The sequence below is a fragment of the Molossus molossus genome, unplaced genomic scaffold (assembly GCF_014108415.1).
Source record: "Molossus molossus isolate mMolMol1 unplaced genomic scaffold, mMolMol1.p scaffold_m16_p_4, whole genome shotgun sequence".
Lineage (NCBI taxonomy): Eukaryota > Metazoa > Chordata > Mammalia > Chiroptera > Molossidae > Molossus > Molossus molossus.
Window position 1 is genome coordinate 83,757,438 of NW_023425377.1, and position 26,270 is coordinate 83,783,707.

The 26,270-nt window shown below is 47.4% G+C and overlaps 1 protein-coding gene across 2 annotated transcripts in view; it reads right to left on the reverse strand.

Annotated features, from left to right (window-relative positions):
- Nucleotides 1-10,932: 10,932 nt before the first annotated feature.
- Nucleotides 10,933-26,270, reverse strand: part of INTS9 (integrator complex subunit 9) — a 110,170-nt gene continuing 94,832 nt past the window's right edge. For both annotated transcript variants that reach the window (XM_036242164.1, XM_036242163.1), the window contains 6 exons: nucleotides 26,090-26,261; nucleotides 22,857-22,981; nucleotides 20,474-20,641; nucleotides 14,454-14,552; nucleotides 13,338-13,475; nucleotides 10,933-11,491 (listed from right to left, as the gene is read on the reverse strand). In XM_036242164.1, coding sequence (XP_036098057.1) covers nucleotides 11,315-11,491; nucleotides 13,338-13,475; nucleotides 14,454-14,552; nucleotides 20,474-20,641; nucleotides 22,857-22,981; nucleotides 26,090-26,261 — 879 coding nt within the window. In that variant the 3' untranslated portion in view covers nucleotides 10,933-11,314. The remainder of the gene's footprint in view (nucleotides 11,492-13,337; nucleotides 13,476-14,453; nucleotides 14,553-20,473; nucleotides 20,642-22,856; nucleotides 22,982-26,089; nucleotides 26,262-26,270) is intronic.

Genomic DNA, 26,270 nt, shown 5'->3' on the forward strand with positions numbered 1-26,270 from the left:
ACCTTGCTTTGGGTATCCAGGTTTGGTTTGCTATTAAATTTCACCTGCTTTACCTTTCTCTATTTGTCTACAAAGCCTGGTGGTATTGTATTGTATGTCATGTTAGAATTTAAACTATTTAGATTCAATTTACTTAAAGTCTTGTCCTGATATTTCATTATGAAACATTTCAGATATATAGGGAAGTTAAAATAATTTTTATGGTTTGAACCTGTGTACCCAACAAGGATTTTATTGTACTTACTTTATATAGCTCTGTCTACATCCATCCTTCTGTTCACCCTTTCACCCACCTGTTTCTGGTATATTTCTAAGTGCATTACTGACATCATTGCATTTCCTTCCAAATACAAGCACACATACATCATTAACGGGAGGTAAATATTAGTTTCTGAGTGTTTAATGTAAATTTCACATATTAAATGTGCACACTGAAATGCATGAATCAAATACATTCCCTTGAGTTTCAACAAATGCATACACCTATGTAACCCAAACCCGTACCAAAAAATAGAATATTTACCATCAAATCCAAAAAGTTCCTTCATATTCCTGCCTAGTCAGTCTCCACCTCCACCCTCCCAGAACCAGTGTTCTCATTAAAAAAAGAAAATCTGGGACTCCCCTGTTCTGGGACTCCATATAAATGGTGTTGCACAATTTTTAATCTTTTGAACAAGGCTTATAGAAACTCAGCACAGCCCGGCTGGTGAGGCTCAGTGGTTGAGCATCGACCCATGTACCAACAGGTCGCCGGTTTGATTCCTGGTCAGGGCACAAGCCCAGGTTGTGGGCCCAATCACCTCTGGGGGGCATGCAGGAGGCGGCCAATCAGTGTTCTCTCTCATCAATGTTTCTATCTCTCTCTCTCTTTCTGTTCCCCTCTCTCTAAAAATCAATAAAGGGGGAAAAAAAAGGAACTCAGCAGTTTTACTAAGATTCAGCCCATGTTGTATTAGTAATTTGTTCCTTTTATTGCTGAGTAGTATTCCCAAATGCAGTGTAACAGCATCGGTCCATTCTGTTGACAGGTGCTTGAGCTGCTTCCAGTTTTTGGCTATTATGAATAAAACTGCTCTGAAGATTCTGCAAATCTTTCTGTGGGTTTGTTTTTCTCTCGGGTAAACACCTACGAGTAGAATTGTTGTGTGATAAGTAGGTATATACATGTTTAATTTTCAAAAAAATTGTCTTTCGCCCTGGCCTATTTGGTTCAGTGGTTAGAGCATTGGCCCTCGAACCAAAGTGTCTTGGGTTCAATTCTGGTCAAGGGCACGTACTTCGGTTGTGGTTCATTCCCGGCCCTGGTTGAAGTCGTGCAGAGGGCAACCAATTGATGTGTCTCTCTTACATTGGTGTTTCTCTCTCTATATCCCTCCCTCTCTGAAAATAAATGGAAAAATATCCTCAGGTGAGGATTTAAAAATAAATATTTTTCTTTCAGTTACGGTTTGTATTCAACATAATTTTGTATGTTTAAGGTACAGCATAGCGGCGAGGCAAACATATATTTTACAAAGTGTTTCCCCAGATATTTCAAGCACCCACCATAGTTATTACAGTATTATTGACTGTATTCCCTAGGCTGTACTTTATATCCCGTGACTATTTTGTAACTACCAATTTGTACTTCTTAATCCTCACCTTTTTCATCCCTGCTCCCCTCCGACATCCACCAGTCTGTTCTCTGTATCTCTGTCTTATATGTGTTTATAGGAACTGCCAGGCCTTTCCCAGAGTGATTGTACCCACTTTGTCCTCCCACAGATAGTTAAGAGTCCCAGTTGTCCGTCAGCCATGCCGATCTGTGGGGGTGTCAGTCTTTTAAACCTTAGCGATTCTGGTGGGTGATGATGGTATCTTGTGTGTTTTTTTTTTAAGAAGGTTACTCAGTTTTCTTTATTAAATTATTTTTTCTTTATTGATTTTTGAAAGAGAGGAAGGGAGAAGGAGAGAAAGAGACAGAAACATCGATGAGAGAGAATGCCACCCACTGGGAATTTGGTCCACGGTCTGGGCATGTGCCTTGACTGGGAATCGAACCTGCAACCTCTTAGTGCACGGGTCGATGCTCAACCAGAGCCACACCGGCCAGGCCGTATCTTGTGGTTTTAATTTGCATTTCCCTGATGACTGATGATGTTAAGCACTTTTTCAAGTGCTTAAGTCCTTTATGTATATTTCCTTCATGAAGTATCTGGACACATCTTTTGCCCACATAGAATAATTTGGCTTATTGTTTTTTAAAAAATACACTTTTAATAAACCTTTTAAAGAGCAGTTTTAGGTTTATAAAAACTTGAGAAGAAAGAACAGTCTCCCCTCCCATTTCCCCCATTGTTAATATCTTGTATTACTCTGGTACATTTGTTAAAATTGAGAAGCCAATGTTGACATATTAACTGAAGTCATAGCTTACATTACTGCTCATTCTTTATGTAGCATATTCTATGGGTTTTGACAAAGTACAATGACATGTACCCACTATTAGAGTACTTTACAGAACAGTTTCACTTTCTGAAAATCTTGCATCCTCCCCCCTCTCCAACCCCTGGCCTTTTTACTGTCTCTTTAGTTTTGTCTTTTTCCAGAACGTCATACGGTTGGGATCAGAGTATACAGCCTTTTCAGATTGGCTTTTCACTTAGCAGTATGCATTCAGAGTTCTACCTTTTGTGACTTCATAGTTCATTCCCTTTTATTGCTGAGTAATTTTCCATCGTCTGGGTGTATTGTTTGTGTTTTTATTGTTGAGTTACAGAAATTCTTTACCCTGGATACTTGTCTTTTGTCAGATGCAGGTTTTGTAAGTATGTTTCCCAGTTTGTGGCTTGCTTATCTGTTATCTTTATGTTATCTTCTGATAAGCAGGTGCTTTTAATTTTGGTGAGGTCTAATTTATAACTTTTTTCTTGCTATTTTCTGTGGCTCAAGAAACTGGTGCCTATCCTAAGTCATGAAGATATTCTTTTATGTTTTCTACTAAAAGCTTTATGGTGTTAGCTTTACCCTTAAGTCTAGATCCGTCTTGTATTCATGTCTGTGGATGGTATGTGATAGTTAGTGGTCAAGCTTCTAATTAATTTTCCTACATGTATGTCTAGTCACTTGAGCACCGTTTGTTTTTTTTTAATCCCCACCTAAGGACATTTTTCCATTTTTTGTTCAGATAGAGTGGGAGGGAGAGAGAGGAAGAGAGAGAGAGAGAGAGAGAAAGAGAAACATTGATGTGAAAGGGACACATCAAGTGACTGCCACCCACACAACCCAACCAGGGCTGGGGACAAACTGCAACTGAGGTCCGTGCCCTTAGCGGGAACCGAACCCAGGTCTTTCTGGACCGCAGGCCGACGCTCTGACTGCTGAGCCAAACTGACCAGGGCTTGAGCACCATTTGTTAAAAGACTTTGCATTCTCCCCTGAATTGCGGTGAGGCCTTTGTTGAGAATGTAATGGCTGAGTAAGGGTGGTTATTTCTGAGTTTTTTTTCTGTTATACTGATGTGTTGCCAGTACTACACTGAGGGGATTAATGCAGCTTTCTAGTTAAGTCTTTAAACAAAGTACTATAAGGCTTGTAACTTGTTCATCTTTCTTAAGATTGCTTTGGTCTTATAGTTATTTTGTGTTTCTATATGTAAATGTGTCAATTTATTTAAAAACTTGTAGGAATTAGCCCTGGCCAGTTTGGCTCAGCAGTTAGAGCATCGGCCCTTTGACCAATGAGACCCGGGTTTGATTCTGGCCAAGGGCCTGCACCTCGGCTGTGGTTTGTCCCCGGCCCTGGTTGGGGGTCACGCGGGAGGCAACCAGTCGATGTGTCTCTCTTGCATTGATGTTTCTCTCTCTGTCTCTCTCTCCTTCCCTCCTAATCTGTCTAAAGATAAATAGAAAAAAAGATGTCCTCAGGTGAGGACAAAAAAATAATAAAAAATAAAAACTTGTAGGAATTAAAAAAGAAATCTATCCTCATAAAGTATACATTACTAAAAATGACTTATAGCCTTTTTTTTTTTTATCCTCACTCAAGGACACTTTTCCATTTTTTGTTCAGAGATAGAGTGGGAAGGAGAGAGAGAGAGAAAGAGAAACATCAACGTGAAAGGGACACATCGAGTGATTGCCACCCGCACGACCCAACCAGGGCTGGGGACAAACTGCAATCGAGGTACATGTCCTTAGCGGGAACCGAACCCAGGTCTCTCTGGACCACAGGCCAACGCTCTAACCGCTGAGCCAAACTGGCCAGGGTGACTTATAGCCTTTTAAAAAATTCTTACCTGAGGATATATTTTTATTGATTTGGGAGAGAAACATCGATATGAGAAAAACATTGATCATTTGCCTCCCGTATGTGCCCTGACTTGGAATCAAACCCATAACTTTTGGTGTATGGGACAATGCTCCAGCCAACTGAGCCACCTGGCCAGGGCTATTTTAGCCATTTTTAAGTGTGCAGTTCAGTGTCATTTACAGTGTGCACCCATCGCCACTAGCGGTTGCCCGAACTTTTCATCTTCCCAAACGGGAAATCTGTACCCTTTAAACATAACTTTCCATCCCCCTCCTGTCAGTCCTTGATAAGCTTTATTTTTTTCTCTATGATTTGTCTTTTCTGGACATTCATATAAATAGAATCATACAATATTGACGCCTTTACCTCCCGCTTATTTTATTCGCATGCTTTTAAGATTCATCTGTGTGTAGTGTTAACAGAGGGGAGAGGTCCTAGTCTCCTCTGGTTGCTAGTGGGGGTGAATTTCTTGCAATATTCTGAGAAAAAGAATTTTCTGAGATTCGCATGGGGGGATATGATATTGTAGAGAGCTCTATTTCTGTGGAATCAAACGTCTGAGTTTCCAAGGTTTCATTCCCGCCAAGAAAGAAGTCCCATTTTGCCTTTAGTGGGGCTAAAATCGGAGCCCAGGTCCAGAATTTACTTTCCGTGTCTGTACAACCCAGTACAACGTCAGGCTAGCTTAATTTGTGTTTCCCCGCTGCAGTCAGTCCATCAGTCCATCAGTCCATCAGTCCACTGCATGCGGGGTCTGCAGGTCCACACGGCTATGGAAGAAACAGGCAAATGCAAAGAAGCCAGGAGCAAGCCAAGAGCACAAGAAGGCAATAAGAGAGAACTCTTGTGTTTAGAAAATTATATATTCCCAAGTTTTTGCACACTTGCATTGGCCACACCCATTCTGGCCAATGATCTTTGTTCCCAGGTGTGACTGACAGGCAAGTGCCTTCCCTGTGTCACCCCAACTTTACTGGGCATGTGTCTGTCTCCCCTTTGTTGGGCCCTTTCCCCCAGTAATTCTGCAGGGAATGGACTGCAATGGTATCAGAATCACTATTTTTAAAAAGTTGCACTTTCTAAATATTTATTGCCAATATATGAAATAGTTGATTTTTGTATATTAACCTTATATTCTGCAGTCTTGCTAGCTTGAATAATTCTAGTAACTGTTTTGTAAATTATTTGGAATTTTCTATATAAACAATCTTTTGCTCATGGTCCTGGACATTTGCTCCTCTATACTTGGGAGAAGTTTGGGAGGAACTTGTGTTTGGTCTGTTGTTCTGGTGAGCTAACGTCGTCTGGACAGCACAGTGCAGAGATGACAGGTGCTCAGCAGGTGCTCACTGATGACTGGAAGGCCCACTGCGATGGAAAAGACTAGATCAAAGTCCACTGTTTTCAAAGTATTGTCAACACTAGTTAGTTACTAGATTTAAGATTTATATTAGATAATCTAAAAATGTTAGCAAACTTTTAGTTGATAATGTGTTAGTAACCCCAAATTTATTGTATACGACGCAAAGTTAATTTTTATTAGTGATTGAGTTCACAGTTTTATTCAGGAAGAGTTATACATGGGTCAGGACTTGTTACTGTAGTTTACTGTATAAAGTAAAGGATAAATCTTGCCAACACAAGAATCATTATGCAGAGGTTACATTTCCATTTGTTTAGAGGCCTCAGATACCATAAGAGAAACAAAAAATACTCTACACGCCTAATAACAAAATGTGGGCAAGACCTTGTAAAAGCCCATGGTCCTGTAACTAAAAAATGCTGAAGTTTATTACCTGCAAAACTTTTCCTCCCTAGCTTTAATTAGTCACTGACAGATAACATGTAAGCTTAAGGCATACACCACAATGATCTGATACACCTGCATATTGAGAAATAAGGTTAGTTAACAGCTCCATCCCTCACATAATTACCATTTTTGTTTTGTGGTGATGACTTTTAAAATCTACTCTTTTAACAACTTTAAAGTATATAATACAGTATTATTATAGTCACCATGTTGTACATTAGATCCTCAGAATCTATTTGTCTCATAGGTAGTTTATACCCTTTGATTAACATCTCTCCATTTCTCCCATTTCCCAGCCCCTGGAAACCACCATTCTATTTAAATTCAGCTTTTTTAGATTCTACATATGAATGAGACTGTGCAGTATTTGTCTTTCTCTATTTGACTTATTTCTCTTAGCATAATACCCTCAAGGTCTTATTGCAAAGTGCAGGATTTTCTTTCTTTCTTATGGCTGAATAACATTTCGGGGTGTGTGTGTGTGTATCACATCCTCTTTATCATTCGTCCAGTGACACTTAGGTTGTTTCCATGTCTAGGCTATTGTGAATGATACTGCAAGTGAACACGGGAATACTGGTTTCTCTGAGTACTGATTTTATTTCCTTCGGATATATACCCAGAAGTGGGACTGCTGGATCATATGGTAGATCTAGTTTTAATTTTTTGAAGCACCTCTATATTTTCCATAGTGGTTGTACCAATTCACATTCCCACCAACAGTGCACAAGGGTTCCCTTTTCTCCACATCCTTGTCAAGACTTGATATCCCTTGTCTGTTTAATGATAGCCATTCTAATGGGTATGAGATGGTATCTCATTGTGGTTTGATTTGCATTTCCCTGATGTTAGTGATGTTGAACACCTTTTCATGTAACTGTTGGCCTTTTTTTTTTTAAATATATATTTTTAAATGAATTAATTTATTTTTGTTACAGATGTTTCTCTTTTTTCCCCCATTGATTCCCACTGTTGGCCATTTGTGATTTCTTTTTGAAAAATGTCTATGCAAGTCCTTTGCCCATTTTTAAAACCAGAGCATCTTTTTGCTGTTGAGTTGTATGCGTCTATATATTTTGGATAGTAGACCCTTATATAGATGGTCTGCATACATGTTCTCTCATTTGGTAGCTGCCTTTTCATTTTGCTTATGTTTCCTGCACCATGCAGGAGCTTTTTAGTTTGATGTGGTCCCATTTGTTAATTTCTACTTTTGTTGCTTGCGCTTTTGGTGTCATGAAAAAATTGTTGCCAAGGTCAATGTCAAGGAACTTTACCGCTTGTTTTCTTCTAGTAGTTTTGGGTCTTACATTTGAGTATTTAATCCTTTTTTGAGTTAATTTTTGTGAGTAGTGCAAGGTAGGGGTCCAGTTTCATTCTTCTGCATGTGGTTATCCAGTTTCCTTACCACCATTTATTGAAGACCATCCTTTCTTCATTGAGTCTTCTTGGCCCCCTTGTCAAATATCAGTTGACTGTATATGTGTGGGTTTATTTCTGGGCTCTAAAATCGATTCCACTGTTCTTTGTATTTTTATGACCGTGCCATACTGTTTTGATTACTATAGCTTTGTAATAAAAGCTTGAAATGAGAAGTGTGATGCCTCCAGCTTTGTTCTTTCTCAGTATTGCTATGGCTATTCAGGGTCTTTTATGGTTCCATACACATTTTAGGGTTGGTTTTTCTATTACTGTGAAAAATGCCATTGGAGTTTTGCTAGGGATTGCACTGAATCTATAGATGGTAAAATAATGTTTTTAATGATATGATTAAAACCTAAAATGGGCTACCAAGAATCAGTGGAGACTCTAGCACTTAGTCTTGAGAGAATAAACTCATGATCAGTGTTGGCTCTAACCTCCACCAAGATTAGACTTTTTTGGCTCAGTTCTATACTGCCTATCTCCAGGATTTAGTTGTGATTTCCTCCAGAATTATACTTGATTATTTCTACCTAGTTCTGGGTTCATGTTATTTATATATCGTTCTACTGCAGTGAACTTGAGACCATCTGATGTTTTCTGCCTTCCTGCAGTGTGGCATGAAGCAATGAGACAACATTCAACTTTCCTTAGGACTGTATGAGGTTTCTTCACTTTTTTTTCCCCTAATCCTCACCTGAGGATATTTTCCCACTGATCTTCAGATAGAGTAGGAGGGTAGGAGGGAGAGAGAGAAACATTGATGTGAAAGAGACACATCGACTGGTTACCTCCCGAATGACCCTGAGCAGGGCTGGGATGAACCGCAACCAAGGTGTATGCCCTTGAGTGGAGTTGAACCTGCATCTCATTGGTCCGAGGGCCAATGCTGTAACCGCTGAGCCAGACCGGCCAGGGCAAGGTTTCTTCACACTTGTTTCTGAGAATACTTCACTGTAGTCTGGAAAGCCCAACACCTGTCTTTGTGTGACAGCTGAGGGCCAGTGGCTGCAAGCTCTCCAGGGGTCACGGAGAGCAGTTGCTATCTTTACTCAAGAAGATAACAGGCACGTCTTCCCTTCCTGGTCAGCTCCTGTTCCCTAGTACTCACATAGGACATTATGGCAAGGCAGAGGCCACTTAATGGCTGCGTGTTTTGGGAAAGTTACATAACCTCTGCATCTCAAGTTTCTTCATCTGTAGTCCAGTGAGAACCCTGAGCTAGGAGCACCCAGCTAAGCCACGCAGACTCCTAGCTAAGAAACAGTGGGAGATTGATCGCTGTTTTAAGCCACTAAGTTTTGGGGTAGCTTCTTACATAATAGGTGTATAATTTCTTAGAAAAATGGAAAGAATGACATCAGGTTCCTCCTCACTATTCTTGATTTTTAAAAAGTTACTATTTAAGCCTTTTTTGGGTTGAACAGAAATTTTCCCAGGTGTCAGGCTCTTCGCCAGGCCAGCGTCAGTAGTCGGGGGCTGCTCTCCATCAGTGGTGTGCAGCACTGCGGGCAGGTGCGCCCTTGGGCGCCATACCTACCTGGTGTGGGATCCAGACATCTGAACTGCACTAGAGGTACACCTGCTCTTGGGAAGGCCAGCTCATTTTCTCTCTGCTCTAATGAATGAGTCTTTGCTTCTTCCTCCCTCTGGCTTCTACCACTAAGTAGGCAGGAATAACTTAACAATCATAATTTCTAGATGATTCCTTGTCTGTGTATTGACTAATTTACATATGTATGCTGTTCGCCTCTTTAGTAACCATCTCTCAAGAGATCAATGTCTTGCCCAGCCGGTGTGGCTCTGTAGTTGAGCGTCGACCCATACACCAAGGGGTCACTGGTTCGATTTCCGGTCAGGGCACATGCCCACATTATGGCCTGATCCCCAGTGTGGGGCATGCAGGAGGCAGCCGATCAATGTTCTCTCTCATTGATGTCTCTCTCTCTCTCTCCCTCTTCCTCTCTAATATCAGTAAAGAAAAAAAAAGATCAATGTCTTGTGCTCTCTGATTAAGCACTTTGCAGGAAGCAAACTTGGACAAATCCAAGTGTATCATTAGGTCATTTAAGTATAGTAACCACTTTGATTTCTTTTGAGCTCTTTTTGGTACTGTTTTCATGATTTTAAAAAGTTTTAATTCTCTGAAAAGTTTTATTAGGAAGTGTATCTACATGTGATGCTATTTACAATTCTTCTCCTAAAAATAAAACTAAATTTTCCTGGCCATGGCAGGCAATCTCTTGTAATGCCCAACTTCTCATGGTTGAAGGCTCCAGCCTATTCTGTAGACACATCCTAGTCCCTTGATTGGAATGAACTGTACCTTAGAAAAAAGACCCATTTAAGCACTCCTGTGCCCAATCTGAGAGTTAGAAATGGCAAAAAATGGAGCTGTTACCCTGGCTGGTTTTGCTCAGCAGTTAGAGCTCCGACCTGCAGGCCAGAGGCTCAGGTTCGGTTCCTGCTAGGGGCACGTACCTTGGTTGCAGTTTGTCCCCTGCCCCGGTTGGGGTCATGTGGGTGGCAACCACTTGATGTGTCTCTCTCATGTCGATGTTTCTCTCTCTTTCTTCCTCCCGCTGTATCTGAAGATAAATGCAAAAGTGTCCTGGGATGAGGATAAAAAAAAAGTTGTCTTTTTCCTTCCACTGATATGTGTATTCCAGAAACAGAATTGATAGACCTCCCCCCCCCCCAATGAAACCTGAGCAAGCAGCTCTGTAGTGTTGTATATAGTATTATATATTGTATATATAAATCCCTTTGTGATGCTTGACTGCTAAGCAGAGTTGGAGGACTGACTCCTGGCTGAATTTCAACCAGTCTAGTCGACCAGTGTGCTCTCCATATTTTAATACCTGCAAAATTGGCATGTGTGTTGCAAAATGATGCTGTGTTAGATTAGATGTCATCTCATAACTGTTTTAAACAACTCAGAGGCAGCGTTATTTCAAATGCAGTAGCTCACTATTGTTACTAGTGTGTCTTTGGGCATCTGAGTTGCATGCTCAGCTTAGTGCAGAGAATCCTGATAATCTGGGAAAGGCAGCACAAGCAAAGATCAACTAGAAGAGCCTGCGCCCCTGTTCAGGACCCTCCCCAGGAGGTTGAGGCTGGGGTTTTTCATAACAGACACATCTCAGGTATAGTTAAGCACCTCTTCATATAATTTAAGAAAAATATGACTTTTATATTTAAAAATCCAGGTTATATGACTGAACACACTCACCAAACTAAAATTTGCTGTACTGTTTTTAAGTTTATACTAGTCTGAATGTTTTCACATTTTTTCAGATACTATATCAGTAAATTACAGGTTCAACAGAGCATACAGACTTCTATAAAAAATAAGTTTTATTAACAAAATGGGCTCACAATATAAAATACAGACCAATGGGTTCATTTTACCAATATTTTGGGGGTTGTCTCTCATCAGGTGCAGCACGGTTGAGAGCAGGTAAAACAAAATCACTAGTTCCCTGCCCGAGGCCTGCAACGCCATGAGAACAGACACTGGCCACTTGAGACAAGAAGTCAGTCACCTTTTTACATCCCCTCCCACCACTAACCTCTTGGAAAACTGCTTTTGTCCTTCATGCTGCCCGGCTTGCTGTCTCACGTCCTGGCTACTCGAGAGAGTGGGAAACAGTGAGTCTAAAGCTTAAAGCAAAAGCCCGTGCCTGGACCAGTGCTACCAGTCCGAGTCGGTGCTGGCCGTCCCTGCCGGCGTCTCAGAGCCCACTACGAAGGCACGGCTGAGCTGTGTCCGTTCCTCGGCTGTTCCATTCAGAACTTCTGTAGGAATTTGAGGACAAGGTCCCGTAGTCGCACCCTGAGCATCTCGTCGTTGTCACAAATGATATGGGTTGAATCTTCCTCAATCTGGATGAGGGTCTCGGCTTCTTGGAGCAGGACGATGTGGCCCTTGGCAGTGTCCTCCACTTTAATGTCACTGAAGCCATGCTGCTCCAACAGAAAAGAAAGGAGGTTGATGGGTACTCTGAAGAGCAGCCGGCTGACTGGAGGCAGGAGGACATTCCAGTAACTGAATTCTAAAAATGGCCTTCCTAGAGAGCTAAACCCACTATTCTAGAAAGTGGCATTTCTGACATTCCTCAATGTTATCCTTCAGACCAGGAACATTCTACAGAAATAGAATTCAATAATAGTTGATATACAGCCGACCCTTGAACAGTGCAGGGGTTAAGGGTGCTGACCGTGGTGTAGCTGAAAAATCAGCATATAACTTTTGACGCCCCAAAGACTTAGCCTTGTCCCTCGGTATCCGAGGGGATTGATTCCCGGCCCCCCTGCGGATGTTCCAGACTCTTACTTATAATAGTGTAACAATGCATACAGTCAGCCCTCCGCACCTGCAGATCAAAAATACTGTTTTCAATCTGCAGCTGGTTGAATCTGTGCAAGTAAAACCCTGGGATACGGAAGACTGATGCTGTAAATATTGAGAAAACCCCATGTATAAGTGGACGGGCACACCTCAAACCCGGGTTGTTCACAGGTCAACTTGACTTCAAAAGAAGCCCCCAAACGTGCAAATCTCATGCAAAACAAAACAATTTCTGTAACCTGTGTAAACTGTTGTGATTGAGGAGCACATCCCAGGTGCCTGGTCAGGAGACCAGGACACTGGGCTGGCAGTCAGCAGCCTCTGCTCCTCGCCCATGGGCCCTGGTTAAAAGCTCCATCCTGGCCTGGGTGGTGTGGCTCAGTGGACTGAACGGTCCTGGATTTCAGGCTCGATCCCCAGTGGGGGACATGCTGGAGGCAGGTGATCGATGTTTCTATCTCTCCCTCCTTCCCTCTCTCTCAAAAAATCAATAAAGGAAAAGGGAAAAAAAAAAAGTCAAGGTTGAGTCCTGTCACCAGGGGCTGGAGGAGCTGTTTCCCCACGCTGATGCCCAGGGAGCATCCCACAGGTCTCACTAGGGCTCGAGGAGCTGCAACTTGGCTGAGGCCCTTCCATCAGGGAGAATTAAATGACCAATGGAAAACAACAAATCCCAGTAAAGAGAAAGCCTGTAAGATGTAGAAGAACTCAGTCAGTGAGACACTTAGTGTGGACAAAAGGCAGTAACTAACGGTTTAAAAGAAGAAAATCTCTTTTCCTGGCACCTTTTATTCCAGTTAGTTGCAGTTCTTGCAAACAGCAGCATGAGTGATATGTTTACCTAATTCCTTCTATCAAGGATTCGATACTTCCAACGCTATAACTGATCTCTGAAGTTCTGTGACGGAAGCCGAAATGCCAACAACCTTTACACCTAAATGTTTTTCTTACAGTTAGGAAATCTGTTCCCTGGGAAGAGCAGCCTTCGGGATGAGGGTTGGGGCTGGCTGCCTGGGACCAGCAACACGGGAGCCCTCGGCCGCACTGCTGACATGACCACACGGGCTGGGGCAGCAAGGGGGCTTGTAGAGAAGGGCGAGGCTGGAGGGGCAGACCCTTCTCTGTCCCGGCCTCTCCCACCCTGTACTGCTTTTCACAGCTGAGTCTTGAAGAAAGGCCTGTCCTCAGTCTAGATGCTACCAGTGGTGTTGGTGGGGCAGTTTCTAGCTACCCTGGTGCTGGCCAGGAAGGCTGCGGGGAAGGAGGCACACTCTTCTCTCATCTCTGTCACTTTTCCCTGGTCTGTCCCCTGGCTGACCTTGGACCAGGCAGACGCTACAGGGACAGTGGCTCAGACAGTGGAGAAGAAGTAAAAAGGAGCAACACGATCCTTGAGCAGGAGGCCCAGCGAGCAGACAGAAAGGACGGCTCCGGGCAGCGCGGACAGTGCAGAGTGCTCACCTTCTCCAGGGTCTGCACAAACTGCTCCACTGGGATGGAGCCGCTCAGCAAGGGCTTCAGGACCTTGCAGTCCGGGATGTCGTCACTCACCCGCTTTCTCTTCTTACCGCCTGTGGGTGGGGCGGGCCTGGGTGGGGGCTGGAACAGGAGGGAACGGTGCTTAGCAAGAACTACCCGAGGGGGCAAGGGGGGTCAGGTAGCACGGAGCACCCTGCGGACCTCTGTCCTGCCCAGCCCGGGGCCTGGCCACCTGCTGCCACGTCTGAGCACCTGCGCTCAGTGCCCTGGGGCTCCATTTGGAGTTCTTCTCAGTACAAACAAGCTAATGCCAACTATCTACACAGGATCAACACCTTATTTGGCAAAGATACCTCCTTTGATAGAGACCCATTTTTAATTTGTAACTGATTCAGCTCAGTATTTTCTGAGTGAATTCTTAACCCGTATTGGCAGTTGTAAGAAGAGTAACACTGCAGTTGCCAAGGACACTGGTAATGACCCTTCGTCGACACGAAGGTCGGCCACGGCGCGGGGTGTGGAAGGCGCACAGGCGGCACGGCAGGGAGCTGCTCTAGGGATGCGAGGGCGCCTACCCGGCTGCACCACCAGGCTGTGAACGGGCCAAGCGTGGGGCCCAGGTGCTGGGGAAGGGGCTGCCACCCCGTGTGGAGTCTCTAGCGCCCAGGCCCTGGGCCCCGACCACACCCTGCAGCTGTGCTTGGTATTTCCAGCCTCCATGGGAGGGTGCTGTCTTGCTGATCTTTAAGCGCCCCCCACAGCACCCAGCTCGTGCCCTGCAGTGCTCGGACAGGCACTGTGCCTGCTGTGAGCAGGACTCAGGATGACGTGTGGCCCCACCTCTGTGAATGATAATTTCTCTTCCCTTTTCTCCCAGAGGTGTGAGGCCAGAGAAATACATAGTGAAGAGTTCACATGCAGGGCCCCATTTTACATCTCATCCTTAGGTAATCTGGTCTCTAATGTTCCCTGGTTTGGGAAGCAGTGTCCTGGGAGCTTGCTGGAATGCTTGGACCTTTGTGGGGAGGGGGGTTCTAGTTGCCACAGGCCCTGGAGGTTCCTCATGGATTCAAGCCCAGCTACCCTCCCCTACGATACCTGAAGAACGTGCTTGTTGTCTTTAGTGTGCAGCACAGCCGAAACAGTTGCCAAGGAAATGCCAGGCTTAATCTCCATGGGCACCAGCGAATCTGCAAGCTGGAAGCAAACAGAGGGGTCTCAGTCGGGCTCACTCTCCGTTTGGGTGCAGGGGGCCTGCTGGGAAAGGCACCAGTCAAGGGTCATAAAGCTGAGATTTGAAAGGTTACTATTACTGCCTGGCCGGTTTGGCTCAGCGGTTAGAGTGTCGGCCCTCGAACCAAAGAGTCGCGGGTTCAATTCCGGTCAAGGGCATGTACCTCGGTTATGGTTTGTCCCCAGCCCTGGTTAGGGTCATGCAGGAGGCACCCAATCGATGTGTCTCTCTTATGTCGATGTCACTGTCTCTCTCTTCCCCACTCTATCTGAAGATAAATGGAAAATATATCCTCCGGCGAGGACTAAAAAAGTAAAGGTTACCATTATTTATTTTATCTTAAATTTTTATTTACATTATTGCAGTCTAAAATAACCAAATAACTTTAAGGAAGAAAGAAGGTAAAGATTTTAAAAACAATTTTTAACCAAAAGTATGTCATACAAATGATCAGACCTGCCTACTGCAGTAAAGGAAGGAAGGAAGGGACAACAGAGAGGAAAGGGGCTAGTGGCGGACAAGCCGGGCCGAGAGGAGGAAGAGAACCAGCCAGTGTCTGAGATTGTCTGCTGGGTGCTGTCCCTGGAGCCTCCCGAGACTCCGCAGTTGCCACGGGTGCTGGGCCCCGGGCCTGACCCCTCTGCCTTCCTTTTGCTCACCGGCCCCAGATGAGGACATGCCAACACCCTGCCAGGGCTCAGCACCTGAGCTGCTGACCTCGTCTCCATCTCAGGACTCCCAGGAACACCTGACTCCTAGAACCTCTCAAACCTGCAAAGGCGTGCAGACGCAGACCTGCAGGTGTTGAAACAGTGCCCGTCTTCTCATCTTCTCTTAAGAAATGTTTTTCATGAAAGGTATTTTTGTTAGGTTAACATCTAGTGGGTTTATATTATTCTAAAATAAATTAATAAATGTCTTAGTTTTAATTTCTAGTTAGCAAACATCAATTGATATCACCCGCATAAATAAAACTCTTCGGGGTTCTAATTTTTGACGTCTTGATACCAGAGGCCTGCTGGCTCAGTGTGTGGAAACCTACACCCGACCCTTCAACCCCACTGTACAACGCTAAGCCCGACAGTAAATATAGACAAAGATGATCCCAAAACACTGGGTCAGTGTCTCTCACCCTGAGAAGCAAAATGCAGAGGAAATGAAAAGCAACGTCATACATGTTAAACAACCTTAACATCAGGGATGTTAACATCAGCAGATGGTTAGCTTCACACTTGTGTTACAGACAACAGAACAAAAGCCTGGCCCCTATTTGGACAGGGAACTTGCTTTCATCCCTCCCCCATAAAAAAAAAAATTCCTTATCAATGCAAACTACGGAAACGAAACAAGCCCCAGCGCCGGCCATCCTGACTTCACGGTGGGCAGCTGGAGGCCGAGCGCAGAGCCGGCCCTTGCAGAGCTCCAGCAGAGGGTACCTGAACTGAGGCGGCCTCAGTCACCCGGGGACCTGCCGTGGCACAGGTGGGGACAGGGCGGGTCTCGGCCAAAGCTGCTCATCTGCTCCTACCTCACAAACAGAACAGGGTGCTGGGTACACCACACCCCCTCCTGCCAAAGCCAGTTCCTTCCTTCTCTGGCTCCGTGTCAGAAGGTGTAGCAGGTAGATTTATTCTTTTCTTTCTGTGATTTAAAATGGGACCAGACAAGCTAACATGGACCATTTAATGGATAAGGATAAACTTGGGAATGAGACAGGCCAGAAATTAATTAGTAAGATAGGTTCTCTGTAGATGTCTTAATATTTTTGTTTCTGTCTTGAAAACAACATGCTGGCTTCCTTTTGCCTCTGGTATTGAGACCTGGCACTTACGGGTTAGGTCCTCAGACCCGTGTGGTGCTCACATTTTCAGTGGCACCAGAACCCCCAGGAGGGCTGGTTACAGCCCAGACTGACTGCTGGGCCACCGGAGCCGGCAGCACGGGGGACTGCCCGTGTCTCAGGTCCCCAGGGCAGGCCGGCTGCTGCCCGCTGCCAGTGAGGACACTGACCACCACTGTTCTCAGCAGGGCGGCTGTGGGCTGTGCTAGAAACAACACAAACTGATCTGGGGGCTCCACGCTACTGAGGCTAAAGGGCAAAACCTGTAGCACTTGTGGGGAATGACTTGCGGAACACGCGTATTGGCAATCACCTGAGGTTTTCTCAGAGATGGAAAAGACCCTTCCCTGCCCACTGAGACCACGTCAAATCGAATGGCTGTAGTTACCTCAGAGCTGGGTGATAATCCACGGAAAGTGCTTAGCATTTTCCCATAGGGAGGGTCAATAAACATGCTGTTTTCATTATAATTAAACAGGGGAGCCCAGAGGCTGGGCTAGTGAAATATGGAGAAAGGATACCGGGAATTCAGAGCTAAAAGAGTTTTTATTCCCTTGGGTCTTGACAGGATGTACCCTAAAAGAGGAGCACAGGCGAGCCTCCGGCAAGCCAGCGGGTGTGACCCCGGCACTCCGCACCGGAGGGAAGTCGTGGAAGGGCCCGGCCACATCTAATGACTAAGCTGTCACTAGAGAAATGAAAGTCAGCTGCTTAGCTGAGAGCGAGAGATGAGGGTTCGAGCAGCTGCATTCACAACCTCTAACAAAAAATTAGATTTTTTTCCTTTTAAAGAATCAGCAGACCACAAACATCCAAATGACCTGCAAAGCAGTCTACTCGAGCCGTAATGTCTTTCTACCAGTATTGCTTAATGTGTTCGTGACTTCCCTTGTTATTGTTTTATTTTAAATTTTTACATTCAATGAGAATTTTTATTTCAGTTAGCCACAAAACAATATTATAATACTTTATACAAATAGTAAGTTTTAGGCTACCATTGTTCATTTAAAAAAGTGTTTGTTCTAGAAAGATTGTTTTTACCAAGTTTTGGTAAGGGTTAAGTTCCACATTAAGATATTGAAGGTGAAAAGTCTTGGAAAAAAATCTTCAAATGTAAAAAGCTATTTATTTTTCTTGGCAACTTAAAAATACATAACCATTTAAAATGAATGCACCTTGAGTTAGTGTTATTTTCTTACTAAACAACTGATATTATAAGGAAGTTAAAACCAAATGAATTGTGACTTCCCCTTTTTAAAAAATTACCTTTATAACTAATTTATAAAACTTATGAGAAAACTGGTATCATTGATTTGAAGTTATAATTTGGCTTGGGCTGAAATCACTTAGCATAGTTACTCCGTCTGGATCACCAATCTTAACTACAAGTGAGTTTTCAGGTGTCTCCAGTAGTCACCTTGCTTATTGACCCCCCGGGGTGAAGAGTTGCTGCAGTGACTACATTCAGCATGTTCTCCAGGCTCTCAGGACCTCGAGCCTGGACTGTCCTACCTCACCCGTGAGGCCCCTGCAGGCTGGGAGGAGGGGCAGGGCCTCATCCTGGCCTGTTCTCCCCCATATGCCCTTTCTCCAGCTGGTGCTCCCTTATTCTGGCCACACTGGTTGTTGAGAGCACCTGTCCTGTGGTGGCTCCTTCCCAAGGATGCATGAATGAATCAATTTTACCTAGTTAATAGCTGAAATTCGTCTGGATCTCCTTTATCTATTGCTCTTAATTAAAAAAACAACTCAGGTTAATTGTGGAAAAGATGAAGAGGACTGGGAACCGGGTCCCCACTGAAGGCACTCGGCCTCACGCCACCACCAGCCTTTGCTGGGCACGGAGATGAGCACCATCCAGAAGCTGGGGCTTCAAGTCCAAGATCTGGATGTTATTCTGAACTCCAAAGCGAATTCTGGGGTTACTGCTTTTAATAAGTTTTCCTGCCTCTTTTTATTGTTTATGAAAAACATGTTCGAGCTGTCTCAGAAGGCAAAGAAGGCAGAAGTGTCTTCCTACAGCATTTTAACCCTACACGGACCGTCATTCCGGGGAGCTGGGCCTGAGACTGCCTGTCTTCCCCTCAGACCAGCCACTCACGCAACATGCAACTGTCCCGCACGTACGGTGCGCGTTTTAACGTTATCCCTATTAAAACAGGCTCAGATTCCATGTAACTGAAATATTTAGACTTCAATAGATCACATCAGTAGATCAAAATATTTGTTATACTAGAATGCATACAAATAATGACGTTTACATTCCTTATTTTTTGGTTACTCTTATCTGCTCCATTTATCCCTGAATTTGGTGAAACTTGACCGTTAGTCATAAATGAGATCCAGGAAGCGAGAGAGAAAAACCTGCAGCCCTAAGGTGGTCGATGACCGAGGGCTCCAGCATCCGTGGCCCCGGCACTGGCCAGGGCCCGGCCTCTGGGCACGTGCAGAAGGGGAGGCGGCAGTGCGGCGGCCCCGGTGCTAACAGAAGGGAAGAGGCAGTGCGGCGGCCCCGGTGCTAACAGAAGGGAAGAGGCAGTGCGGCGGCCCCGGAGCTAACAGAAGGGGGAGGCAGTGCAGCGGCCCCGGTGCTAACAGAAGGGGGGAGGCAGTGCGGCGGCCCCGGTGCTAACAGAAGGGGGAGGCAGTGCGGCGGCCCCGGTGCTAACAGAAGGGGGAGGCAGTGCGGCGGCCCCGGTGCTAACAGAAGGGAAGAGGCAGTGCGGCGGCCCCGGAGCTAACAGAAGGGGGGAGGCAGTGCGGCGGCCCCGGTGCTAACAGAAGGGAAGAGGCAGTGCGGCGGCCCCGGTGCTAACAGAAGGGAAGAGGCAGTGCGGCGGCCCCGGTGCTAACAGAAGGGGGAGGCAGTGCGGCGGCCCCGGTGCTAACAGAAGGGGGGAGGCAGTGCGGCGGCCCCGGAGCTAACAGAAGGGAAGAGGCAGTGCGGCGGCCCCGGTGCTAACAGAAGGGAAGAGGCAGTGCGGCGGCCCCGGTGCTAACAGAAGGGAAGAGGCAGTGCGGCGGCCCCGGTGCTAACAGAAGGGAAGAGGCAGTGCGGCGGCCCCGGAGCTAACAGAAGGGGGGAGGCAGTGCGGCGGCCCCGGTGCTAACAGAAGGGAAGAGGCAGTGCGGCGGCCCCGGTGCTAACAGAAGGGAAGAGGCAGTGCGGCGGCCCCGGTGCTAACAGAAGGGGGAGGCAGTGCGGCGGCCCCGGTGCTAACAGAAGGGGGAGGCAGTGCGGCGGCCCCGGAGCTAACAGAAGGGGGAGGCAGTGCGGCGGCCCCGGTGCTAACAGAAGGGAGGAGGCAGTGCGGCGGCCCCGGTGCTAACAGAAGGGGGAGGCAGTGCGGCGGCCCCGGTGCTAACAGAAGGGAGGAGGCAGTGCGGCGGCCCCGGTGCTAACAGAAGGGGGAGGCAGTGCGGCGGCCCCGGTGCTAACAGAAGGGAGGAGGCAGTGCGGCGGCCCCGGAGCTAACAGAAGGGGGAGGCAGTGCGGCGGCCCCGGTGCTAACAGAAGGGAGGAGGCAGTGCGGCGGCCCCGGTGCTAACAGAAGGGGGAGGCAGTGCGGCGGCCCCGGTGCTAACAGAAGGGGGAGGCAGTGCGGCGGCCCCGGTGCTAACAGAAGGGAGGAGGCAGTGCGGCGGCCCCAGTGCTAACAGAAGGGGGAGGCAGTGCGGCGGCCCCGGTGCTAACAGAAGGGGGAGGCAGTGCGGCGGCCCCGGTGCTAACAGAAGGGAGGAGGCAGTGCGGCGGCCCCGGTGCTAACAGAAGGGAGGAGGCAGTGCGGCGGCCCCGGTGCTAACAGAAGGGGGAGGCAGTGCGGCGGCCCCGGTGCTAACAGAAGGGAAGAGGCAGTGCGGTGGCCCCGGTGGTAACAGCTGTCACTACATTACTTGAAAAGTGAGAATGAAAAAAAAATACCACCTACTTGCTTAGGGCATCAGGGTTCTTTCCGCATCTGACACAGAGCCAAAGCCAGCCAGGGTCTTATTCTAGAGACCCAAGCAGGTACCCCGAGTTTGCCCTTAGAAAGCACAGCTCACCTCCGGCATGATTTCGATCTTCTCATAGCGCCGCTTGAAGGGCAGGGCGAGGACCTCGGCCCGCCGGTAGGACATGGGTGGCGGCTGGCAGTCGATCATCAGGTCCATCCTGTGGGCCTGTGAGGCGGGCGGCTGTGTGTACTGCTCAGGACAGACCACGTGCAGGGGCTGTGGGACCGAGGACACAAGGAGGCGTGAGGCAGAGCAGCTCACTCAGAAGCCACTCCCTGACCTCCCACCTCCTTGGAGGTGCAGACTCACCACTTCCAGGCCATTGTGACCTCTCCTCTCAAAGCCGAGTCACCAGTGAGGAGAGGTGAGTGCAGTGGGGTACGAACAGAACGTGAGGGCAAGGCCCTGAACGGCCACCCATGTTGACAAGCAAGGGATTTGCAGCCTCTGTATTTTTACTTTTTTTTTTTTTTTTGCTTTTTGCTTTTTTTTTAATCCTCACCCGAGGACATTTTTCCATATTTTGTTCAGATAGAGTGGGACGGAGAGAGAGAGAGAAACATCGACGTGAAAGGGACACATCGAGTGGCTGCCACCCGCACAACCAACCAAGGCTGGGGACAAACTGCAACCGAGGTACGTGCCCTTAGCAGGAACCAAACCCGGGTCTCTCTGGACCGCAGGCCGATGCTCTAAGCGCTGAGCCAAACCGGCCAGGGCTATTTCTACTTTTTAAATATATTTTAGTTACTTGGATGGCGACTTCCATGGTCTACGCCCAGCGGGTCTCCAAGGCCCCTGAGGGCACAGTCTTGTCACACATCACGGGACTGCTGTAGCTGGTGGCTGATTAGTCAGAACTGTGGCTTTCGTGCTACCCTGGTGTCCTGGGTTGTCATTTTTGCCTGACATGAGAGTGAGCAATGGCCAGGCCACATACTTAATTGTGCACGACAGACTGAATTTTTAAAACAAAATGTCTCATTTTGTTATTTTGAAAGAAAGAAATAGTAAAGCAATGTTTACTTTGGACAAATACCAACCGACTGAAAACCGATCCTGGCGGCCGACAGTCATTCCTGTCACTGCCTTTGCTTGAGTTTGGATCAAGCCTCTAGTTCCCAGAAGAATAAGGCTTTCCCATAGGACTAGTCACATGTAAAACAGTGCTTCTTCCTTAGGGCGAATACTCCTTTTTTCTTTCTGACCCGTATCTTCTCACTGTCTCAAAGCCAACGACTCCACAGTCACGGCCTGAGGACTCCCTGCGTTTTCCTCTTATGCTGGGGACAGGTGGTCTCCAGTGTCCAATATGAGCACCGACCAAGGGGCTGGGAGAGGACACCGCTGGCTAAGGAATGTGGTGTGAAGTTACCCAGTGATGAAAACAACAGGCTCTGAACTGTCTTCCAGCATGCCGGGTACACAGTGGGCTATCAGATAACTCCACGCAGGCCAAAAGGTGGCTAACTGCTCTGATCGTGTCTGAAGAAAGCCCACACTTTCTTGCAGGGCCAGCAAGCTAGTGACCACCATACCCCTCACCCCTGCATTCCTGAGGGTCTTCACCTTTCTCTGCTTATTACCCTTCCTTTGAGTTTTGTGTTGACGACTTTCAACCTGAGGTCAGAGATTTTGTGAAGAGGAGGAAAGTGAACTTCTGACCTAGGCCAAGACACGAGGGGCTAATCACACCTTGCTAAATGACTAGCCGAGCGTCACGGGACGCGCAGGGCGCCTTGGCACTCGTGTGAGGTCCTGAGGACATGAGGTGACGGGAACCAGACATTTCCTTCCGGCCTGTTCTAAGCTAGCTTTCCTGACAATTCCAGTTAGCCTGCCCCACCCCCAACTATCAAAACACATCCCACCCAAGAAGTAGCTGACCCAGGGGAGTGCTTTTTCATTCCCTCCTCTCCTTCCACATTCTTTCTGTCCAGAGTTCTTCCTTTTACTGCCACGCTACTCCAACTACTTCTTCCCTTCCTCCATGGCAGAAAATGCCAAACCCCCCAAAACAAGAGCAAGAACAAAAACCAAACTTACAACAAAAAGCAAAACAACCCTGTCTGTGGTACTGACCAGTGTGCGACCAGGGCCCAGCACGTTTCGTTACGCGGTCTTGCAGCTCCACCAGGAGGACATTTTTGGGGGGCAGGGGAGCAAGCGGCTTTTAACTGGACACAGATGGTCCTCATAAAAAATAATAGCTGTTTATGCCTTCTTTTCCATCCAATTTTGACTTCCTTAGAGTGGAAAGTTCTTTCAGTGTGTAAAGCTCATTACTGTGAAGTCTGAGGGTAACTAGCACCGTCCCGCGCTCTGCTGACGTTGAGAAGGGAGGGAGGCGACATGCAGCTCGATGCCCCGGCCCTCCCCCTGCAGACACCCCGAGGGAAGAGGAGGACACCAGCACCACTACCCTGGGTACCTGCACTTCTTTGAGCAGCTTCGACACCTGGATGAAATTCAGCCGCGTGTCGATGGGGCAGTAGACGCACTTCATGGCCAGGGGCTGGTAGGGTGCCAGGGCTTCCAGGTAGGAGAAGTCAGGTTCTGAGGACACACAGGGCACGTCGAGATGCAGGCGCCAGGGGAGCTGTCCGGGGGTGGCGGTGGGAGGGTGCGCCTGTGAGGGAGGGCACCGCGGGCGCCAGAGCCGGGCTCCCCGCCACCTGGGGCCACGCTGAGGTGGGTGGGATGGAGGTGTGGTGGGAGCCCAAGGTTTCCGACATGAAGGGACTGAGGAGATAACGTGGATGAGAAGGGAAAGCCCTTCTTTGCAACATAATGCCCACTAATAAATGTAAAAGAAATGATGAAATTAATAAATAAGACACCATTTGGCAACCATCACAGTAATAACTTGTTCAGCCCAGAATCATCAATAGATGGTAAAACAATCAGATGCAAATGTGGAGAAGTCCAGGATATATATACTCAAAGTGTCCCCAAAACGCGCCTTCAGAGTGAAGAGATCTGGCACAGACCACTTGAGAAGTGCTCCAAGGTAGCACCCAGGTGTGACAAAGCGCAGGCCACCTGCTTGTCAGGATGTAACAGAAGAAAATAAAAAGGACCCTGACTCCACGTCAGCAAAATGCTTCTGCTGAGACGGGTGTACTAGCGCCGAGGCCAGCGCAGGACAACTGGGCTCCACCCTGTCCCAACGGCAGGCTGCAGCCTGCGCTCTCATCAGCCGCGCCTGCCATCTGCTGGGCGGACTGTTCACTCCACGCGAGGAAGCGGCTCACCTGGAGCCAAAGATCTGGCTCATGCCTGGTACAAAAAATGCTCCTTACATTCCACACAGCCTGTGCCCCCACGGGCTCTCACACTCACCTGCCACACCAGGTGTGCTCAGGACAGCTGACAGAACTTCCGCATCTTCAGGTGAACACCCTCCAGGGGGGTCCTGTTTCCCCAAGAAGAGCACCCAGAAACCCCCAACATTGGCCAGCACAGACTGCCCGGGAGGGACAACCGACCCCCTCTTTACGTGCACTGTATGAGCTACAATTCCTGGGTCGTCGTAACACAACGGGAAGAAATGATCCAAAACTTATCTGAAACTAGCAGACATCACGGACAACACAACGTCCGCTCTGCAGGCCCAAGAAACCAGTTTAGGTCTGAATCCATTACTCAGGGTTGTCGTGGACAATCACACAGCCCTTGACTTCGTGCAGCTGGCTAAAGAAAGGTATTTACTGCAGTGACCACTTCCTACTGTGCCTGTGTGACTACTCACCGCTGTCCTACCAGTCGGCACCTCCTCAGAAAGAACAAGAGTGACCACCCGTAGCCCTACTACAGACAAGGGCTCCCGGACGCCCTGGTTAGCAAGAGCAGACGATGGTGAGGCTCCGGGTGTCGTGACACAATGTTTGGGGGCTCACTTCCTCTGCATTCGGCCAAAAGGGAACCTGGGATGAAAGAAAAGCAGCCCCGCAGCTGCTCTTCTGGGTTCTGACACTTCCTGCCAGGCCCTGGTGGTGGCAGGAGCGGGCCGGGCACTCAGGCTGGCCAGCGTGTTCTTCCAGACATGAAGAGTTTCTCAGACTGACACCAGATAAGGCCAGTCGGTGACCACGATGGGTCAAGACAAAAAGAAGACCCCTCCATAATCATGCCTGAACCCCAGTACTGTCCACACCATTACCCTACTCTGGCCCCATTCCTGCCTTCCAGCTCGGAATCATTACGATACACGATCACAGAACAACTGCTTCCTGACAGCACCCAGTTCAGAGCAAGGTCCCACATCTGTGACCTGCCTCAAAATCACCTAACAAGCCCCGTCCACACAAAGTTCTTCAGCCCGGAGACGCCTCACGCCTGCCTGTGGCCTGCGTTCTCCCTCGTTGCAATGAGTCAATGAACCCGACTGTATTGAAGCACCATGTGTTCCCGGGGGCCTCTGGCTGGGAGGGCGCTGTTTCCTCACAAACAGGAGGGGGACCCAAAGTGGCCCTGACCCCAAAGCTGTGGGCACAACTAGCCTCTGCTCCAGTACTGAAGTCTTGAAGTAGTTAGCAAACTCCAGTAGTAGTTGATCAACAGGCCCTGCATGAAGTGCTTTCTCACAAGGCTCAGCTAAATGCACAGCAGCCCAAGAAGAGGCCATCACTAGTCCCACGAGATAAGACGAAAGTGAGGAGCAGAGAACTGAGGCACCTCGGTGAGGTTACAGGAAGCTGGACCAGACTTCAGGGCAGGGTTTGTTACTGTGTAAGATGTTCAAATCCTGAGGCTGTCTGAAAACTGTAAATTGATCAAATAACATAGTGATTAAGTAAAATCCCTACTTGATCTCATTAAAGGACCTATTTTACTCTGAGGGGTTCATTCTCCAGAAAGAAACCTGCAAGCCAGAGCGAACTTAACCAAAGCAGAAAGATCCAGTTCAGGGTACAATCCCTAAAGGGTAAAACAGGGCTGGCAACTAGAATTCCCAAAGTTCTTGAAACAGCTTACAGACCCTACCCAAAGCAGCTCAGTGAAATCTGTCTCAGGGAAAAATCCACAAACACAGATGCAAAAGCTTTGTCTATCACAGTCATTTAACAAGACCTTTTGCTTTATCTGACTCTTTCCCTTGTGGTTTCTTTATCCTTTGGTATTTATGACAAGAGTATTCCTACTTATGCTTTACTGTTTTTATAATCCTCACCCAAGGGTATTTTTTCCATTGATGTTTTTAGGGAGAGTGAAAGAGGGATGGAGCAAGGCGGGGGGGCGGGGCATCGATGTGAGAGAGACACTGATTGGTTGCAGAGGTCAGGGATTGAACCTGCAACCCTTCAGTGTGTGGGCCAACATTCTAATCACTAAGCCAAACCGGCCAGGGCTACGTATGCCTTATTTTAGCCCCGGCCGGTTTGGCTCAGTAGTTAGAGCATCAGCCTGTGGACCAAAGAGACCCGGTTTGATTCTAGCCAAGGGCACATACCTCGGTTGCGTTTGTCCCCGGCTCCTGTTGGGGTTGTGTGGGTGGCAACCAGTCAATGTTTCTCTCTCACATTGATGTTCCTCCCCCACCCCTTCCCCTCTCTCTAAAATCAGTGAGCATGATCTCAGGTGAGGATTAAAATTAATTTTTTAAAAAGTCCCTGGGACTCTACCTGGTAGGTACTCAATGAAAAGGGCAGGGCTTTGACTTACCTGTGAATATGACAGTGTTGAGACTGGACTTTCCCCAGAGCTCCATGAAATGGACCACGTCCCCAAACCGGAGGGAAGGATGTCCAGTGAACACCACGCATGGCTGCCTGAAATCGTTGCTGAAGTCGCCGTGGATGCTGGGGTAGTGCTTCAGTTTGTTGGTCTGAATGAGCTAAAATAG